The 6,817-nt window shown below is 44.8% G+C and overlaps 1 protein-coding gene across 1 annotated transcript in view; it reads left to right on the forward strand.

Moving 5' to 3' along the window:
• The first annotated feature begins 203 nt into the window (after positions 1-203).
• The window catches only part of PHGDH (phosphoglycerate dehydrogenase), a 40,987-nt gene continuing 34,373 nt past the window's right edge, over positions 204-6,817 (forward strand). Inside the window, exon 1 of the mRNA XM_006861308.1 lies at positions 204-432. Coding sequence (XP_006861370.1) covers positions 295-432 — 138 coding nt within the window. The 5' untranslated portion in view covers positions 204-294. The remainder of the gene's footprint in view (positions 433-6,817) is intronic.

The following is a 6,817-nucleotide window of genomic DNA, read 5'->3' on the forward strand; positions in this document are numbered from 1 at the left end:
TTTAAATGCGCGCCAGGTGTAGGGAGGATCTTCTGCTGAGATTGAGAGATTGATTCTTCTCAGGGGAATAATAAAGTGGGCGGTGAGCTCTCGAACAGCGAGAAGGCGGAGTCTTCTAGAGTTTGAGCATTTCTGTCCAATGAAAAGACTAGATGCGGGAGGGGGAGGCAAAAGGGGTAAGGGAGCCCTAGTCTCAGGCCCATTTACAGGAGCTTTCCAGACCCAGCAGCAGTTTCTCTCTTCTTAGGTTTTTCTGCGGTGGGAGCGCATCGGATTCTGAGACCGACTCCAGCAATGGCCTTTGCAGATCTACGGAAAGTGCTCATTAGCGATAGTCTGGACCCTTGCTGCCGGAAGATCCTGCAAGATGGAGGGCTAAAAGTGGTGGAGAAGCAGAACCTGAGCAAAGAGGAGCTGATAGCCGAGTTGCAGGTACGGGCGAGCGGGAAAAGGCGCGGGCTCTGCGCATCCCCCACGGTCACTGGCGACCATGCCCCGGGCCAGCGCTCCTCGCCCCTTTCTCCCGGTATTTGTCAGTCTCTGGACTTGGGGAACTGGGAGGGATGGGGAGAGAAAGGGAGAAAGAAACAGCGGCGGACTGAAGGATGCAAACTTTTCCTTTAGTTTACAGTAGCGTGTTTCCCATTGACTTGTCTCCCGTAGGCAATGCGGTGCAGGCTGTTCCAATTGGTCCTGCAGGCTCCCCGCGGGATGTCAGCGCTGCTCCCCACCGTCTTCACGCGCGGTATTCTTGGCAGCCGGGTGCTATCTCTTCCCACACGCGGCAGGGGTCCGGTGGGTGGGGGAGGGACTTACGGCAGGGGCCCGAGGCTGGGGGGGAGGGACGCCAAAATGACTCTTCGGAGAACCCAGAGACGGCCACCCTCTTGAGATCAAGTCCTAGTTCCCTTGGCCAAGTCCAACCTTCCCGGGGGGTGCTGGCGGAGCCCCAGCTTGTCTCGTGGCTGCTGAGGTAGCTGCAGAGGAAGGCGGCCTTGCTGGGGCAGCAAATGTCGTGCCCGCCTTTAGTCTGATGCAAGACTCCTGAGAGCTTTCACCGCCCCCTAGGCCTCGGAGGAAAGCCGTGAGGGAAGGGGGCGGGCTGGGGGCACAGCCCATGCGGTCGCCACCTACGCTGACGGCGCCGCCTGCCGCCGTGTGTCCAGGCTTAGCCTCCGATCCGAGTCAGACAAGGCCTTACCTTTGGCCTCACCCTTGATCTGGAAAGATCAGGCTGATCTAGAATCTTTATCCAAAATGCCCCCAGTAAGTTTATTTTCCTGAGCAAATCTTTCTCAGTAGTAACTTATCACCTTTTGTTGTAATACAAAATGAGTAGATTTTACCTACTGTGTTTGAAAAAGTTGGTAGCTTTATTTAAATGAGACCTGTTTTGTGAACGTACACTTCCCCCCAACCCTTCCCCCACCGCATCCTCCCTTCCTCCTGCAGTGTCTTCTACTTGCCTCAGCGAATATCCACCCCCAACCCCTTAGCCAAACTAAGAAGAAGAAAAAACAGCAACAGAACTAAAGCAGTTTCCTTGGAGTATTTAGGACTCATGGTATTGGTTAAGCTTATAACCAAGTCCCCCTTAACCCTCAGAGGCAGCTGTTGTTAACCCACAAAGCATTGCCACATGGCTTGATCCTCAAATCTACCTGTTCTCTCCTTGTTTGCCCTTCTTTCTGCTACTGTGCTTTCTCCAAGAAACCCTCACCTCCACCTACCATGGCACACATCCCGTTTTCCAATCCTTGTCTTGTACTCAGAGAAGTTTCTGACAGGCTCTGCCTTCAAGAAGTGTGTAGTCTAGTTGGGCAGGGTGGCTGATACAGATGATGCCCTGGAGTGGCCATTCGGCAGCATTGCCTTTATCTGATCTAAGTGTAGAGAAAAGGGAGTGTTATAATGGGTTGACCTGTAAATTCTAGCTATAGGCCCTAATCCCAGAAACACAGGTAGGGTTGTTGCATGGATGCTAGGATTTTTGTATGGCTCACCTCCCTTCTTGTATGAATGGTATCAGTGGCCTTGACTCTCACAAATGACCAGAAAGGCTTTTTGGACCAGCTTGTGACCCTCACTTAGGAAATTAGGTTGGGAAGAATGACTGAATAGAGGCTTTGCCCCAAGAAAGGGTCTTGGAAAGGAAGGAGTCCAGGGCAGAATTCAGCCAGAATAGTTAACTAACCTGTAGTAAAGGTTTTACATGAAGTAAATGGATGCTGGGTGTCTGGAACTGAAAATCGAGGAAGCTTTAAGAGCATTGAAATTTCTTGGCAGGAGAGGAGGGCAGTTTATTGGCTAGCATGACTGCTGAACGTTGATAGGTTGTTTAGGAGGGCTCTGCCTTTATGTTTGTCATTGTAAACCATTAGGTTCAGAATGCCAGTTAATCTGAGCATCCTGCTAAAGGAGTCTTTTCACATTATGCCTTGTTATTCTGCACAATACTTCCTGTCTCCCCTCCCCCTCCCCCTTTTCGTGGGTGGATGGGTACTGAAGGAAGCTTAAGCATTTTTGCTAGTACTGGGACTAGCCTGTGGCCTTAGTTCTCATTCCTTTGTATTCTGAGCAGGCTTACACTGCTTTCTCACTCCGTGGTCAGAAAGTATAATCATTCACTCAGAATGATGCTTTTCTAACTTAAAGCAAGTCACACAACTCATTAGGTTGTAACCGTCATTTAAAAAGCCAAATAGGAAATACCGGAGAGTAATGCAGATAGTAAGGTCAAGTGTTGTTTTATGACATTTATTTCAATTAAGTTTGATGTGTGTTTGGTATGTGAGTATGTAATCACAATTTCAAATGGCTTCTTACTGCAAGTCTCAGTCTAAAAAGATGAAAAATCCTGGCTTAGAATAATAAAACATCCTTTTGGAACTAAAAAACTCATAGGCTGTCACGTTGTAAATAAACCTAATATATGGGAAAGCAGATTTAAATAAACGTATTACTTATCAAGAGCCCTGATAGCATAGAAGATTATGAGCTGGGTTGCTAACTGCAAGGTCAGCAGTTCGAATCTACCAGTGACTCCGTGGGAGAATGATGAGGTTTTCTGCTCCCATAAAGATTTATAGCTTCAGAAACCCTATGTTAAGTGTTGTCAAGTAAATTCCGACTCATAGTGACCCTGTACAGGGTTTACAAGGATCGGCTGGTGAGTTTCAACCACCTACCTTATGGTGCCTTGCTATCCTACCATGCCACACCAGTATTTCTGGAAACCCTATGCAGGGTCGCTATGATTCAGAACTGACTCGGTGGCACACAACCACCACCACCATCACTATTTATTGTGGCTTTTAAATTTTGACCATGACTACAATAAGAAATTAATTTTACATCATTACACGGTACATACACATATGTATCCATACAACAAGCCCACATATTTACATATATACCCACTAAAGTTTCATGAAATAATAATCTATATGTGATGTAGTCTGATAATGTTCTTTTGTTTCATTAAATAGCATTACTGGTCAGGATCCACTCAATTAAATACTAGTAATGCATTTAACTTAATTGAAGCACATTTCTATCTTTATCTCAGAATTTTGAGATATAAAAGAAGACTTTTTCTATGCAAAAGTCCATCTTTTGAAAAACATGCATCTATCTATCTATCTATCTGCTGTACACATATATAGATATAGATATGTTGTTATTAAGTGCTGTTGAGTCGATTCCGACCCATAGCGAACCTGTATAGGGTTTCTAAGGATCAGCTCATGAGCGTGAACCACCGACCTTGCAGTTCAACTGACTTTGCGGTCTGATGCATTAGCCCACAGCACCACACCAGACTCCAGATATATATGATATATATATATATATGTATGTATGTATGTATGTATATTTATACACACACACAAAGATTTAGTTGGCAAAAGTTAAATTGTTCTTAAGTGCCATGGAGTCAGTTCTGACTCACAGTGACTCTGTATAGGGTTTCTGAGTCTTTAAATCTCTCCTGGAGCAGAAAGCCTCATCTTTCTCTTGCAGAGTGGCTTTTGGGCTCGAACTGCTCAGAATTGCATATCTTGTGCAAAAACAGCATACTTGGCCTTCTCATTGACTTCCCCTATGATTTAAGTCAGTGGCACAAGCAATCTAAGAATTACTCCAAAGCCATGCCTATGCTTCTTGAAAAGGAAAGCATATGTGAACTTGAGGAATGTGACTGGATTTCTACTGCTGAGTTTGCATAGTTTGTCAGAAACAGCCATATTTCCAGCAATACAGTGGCTGTTTGCAGCTGCAAGACAGCTGAGGGACGGGGAGAAATGGGTAGGGTACGAAGTGTAGGGAGTTCCTGTAACCAACATGCAGAGAGCAGAAAGCAGCAGCGACCAGAGAGGTGACTCCTGCCTCGGAAGTGTAAAAGAAGGGGGAAAGATCTAGGAAGGCTGGAGAAGAAGCTGTTGCCATCGAAGTGGCTTCAGCTCATGAAGACCCTATGCACAACAGTATAAAATGATGCTGATTCTGCACAATCTTCACAATCGTTGGTATTTTTAGCTCAATGTTGAGACTACTGTGTATTTTGAGTGCCTTCCAGCCTAGGAGGCTCATCTTCTAGCTCTGTTTCCAGCAGTATTCTGTTGTGATCCCTAAGGGTTCCATTGAGTCATTTTCAGAAGTAGATCTTCCTAGTTCGTCTTAGTCTGGAAGCTCCACTGAAACCTGCTAATCTTAGGCAACCCTGCTGGTATGTGAAATACAGGTAGTAGCATAGCTTCCAGGATCACAGCCACACAACTCACAAGCATCTCGAGTACAACCAACTGAAAGATAGACCCGGGCACTAGAAAGTTCAGCATTTGTATAGGTAGAGGTCTGGGGAAGGCAACAAAGAGCAAAGTCATTGAGGGCTGAGTTAAGGCCTTTGGAGGAGATAGTGCCTGAGAGTGCAGGGAGTTTGAGGGATCAGTGGTTGGCACACAGGCCTGCAGTAAACATGTGTTTAACTGAATTGATACCTAGAGGTGGCAGTTGAGATTGTAAGAGACTTTGAAAGCTAGGTAACTGATTGACTGACATGGGATGCCCAGTTGTCGTTGTGGGACTAGGGACTGGTGAGTGGGTGTCTCCCAAGGCAGATACCTTGTTTGGAACAGGCCCATTCTAAATTGGCATATGCTCTGCTCTGATTGGAGACTCTTCAGACTTCTTGGTTTCCAAGACTGATTTGAGAGGTGCCACCTGGTGTGGTGCTGTGGGTTAATGCTCTGGATAGCAAAGTCAGTTTGAACTGCAAGGTCGGCAGTTCAAACTGACTTTGCACTAGACTATGAGGTCGGTTTGAACCACAAGACTGGCGGTTCTAACTCACCATTCACTCCTTAGAAACTCTATAGAGGGTGGCTCTGAAGATAGCACTTAAAACAACAACCCTTGAAAAAAAAGTATCAAATGACTACATGGTAAATAAGGAGCCCTAGTTGCTTAGTAGTTAAGCATTCTGTTGCTAGCCAAATGCCATAAGTTCAAATCTCCCAGCCTCTCTCAGGGAGGGTCACTGTAAGTCAGAATCAGCAATGGGCTTGGTTTTGGTTTGGGCAAGGTAAAATCTCTGTAAGGGAGATCCTTCTACAGATAAGGGACTCTGCTCTTTTTTATTTCTTTTTAAGTGTTTCTGTGCTTGTCCTCTGGAGTTGCAAGTAGGAGGTGCAAGTCTGAGGGTCTTAGTCTTTTCCTCTGGGAATGATTGGGAAGGAAGTGAATCCAGAGCAGCCCTGGGCCTGAGTAACTAGACAAGATGATAAGATTATGATTCTGGTCTACATCCCCTACTTGTCAGTTGAACTTTGACCTTGACCCTGACCTTTAGTCCTGGGCTGACCACTTCAAAGGAGGTAGTCTTTCCTGAGCATGTTTCTAAATTACTTAATTGGTAGTAAAGGAATAAATGTTATAATGTGCCTCTTGTTAAGTTGGTTCCAACTCAAAACAACTCTGTATAGGGTCACCAAAGAGCCATTGGTGGGTTTTAATTGTTAACCTTGTAGTTAACAGTCCAGTGCCATACCAGGACTCCTAAAATGTGCTTATATGCTGCCAAATTGTCCTCCAAACGTATGGTGCAATTTATGTTTTTTCCCCCCCCGCACTCTAACCCACATGATGTTTGAAAACATATTTTAATAGTTATGTTTTCTTTGATTTATGGTGAACCATTTTATTATTTCTTTTTAACTTTGTATTGTGAATTGGATGAAGGTTTACAGAATAAATCAGTTTCCCCTTCCCCAATTCAACAACACACATTCTGGTTGGTTTCACTGGTTAATATCCTTACAGTGTTAACATTTTCTTGGTGTCTAGCATTAAGGAGGCGTCCTGGTATGGCGCTGCAGGATAAGCACTGAACTGCTAACCACAAGGTCAGAGGTTCAAATTCACCAACCACTCCTCGGAAACCCTATACAGGGTTGCTGTGAGTTGGAACCAACTCCAAGGCACTTAACGATGACAAGTGCTAAGTTTAGTCTTTTAATTTTTTTTAATAAATAAATAAATTACTGTTCACTTTGCAGTTTTTCTGTGAGTTGCCTGTTTCTAGAAGTAGTACTGGTGGCTTGACTACTAACTGAAAGATTGGCAGATTGAACCCACCAGCCCTGGGAGGAAGATATGGCAGTCTGCTTCCTTAAAGATTACAGTCTTGAAAACTCTGTGGGGAACTTTTACATTATTATATAGGGTTGCCAGAATCAAACTGGGTTTGGTTATTTTTACAATAGTTTCAGTGTGTTCTTTATCATTTTAGGAGGTTGATTTATAGGCAGCCTTGATATTA

The sequence above is a fragment of the Chrysochloris asiatica genome, unplaced genomic scaffold, assembly GCF_000296735.1.
Source record: "Chrysochloris asiatica unplaced genomic scaffold, ChrAsi1.0 scaffold00042, whole genome shotgun sequence".
NCBI lineage: Eukaryota > Metazoa > Chordata > Mammalia > Afrosoricida > Chrysochloridae > Chrysochloris > Chrysochloris asiatica.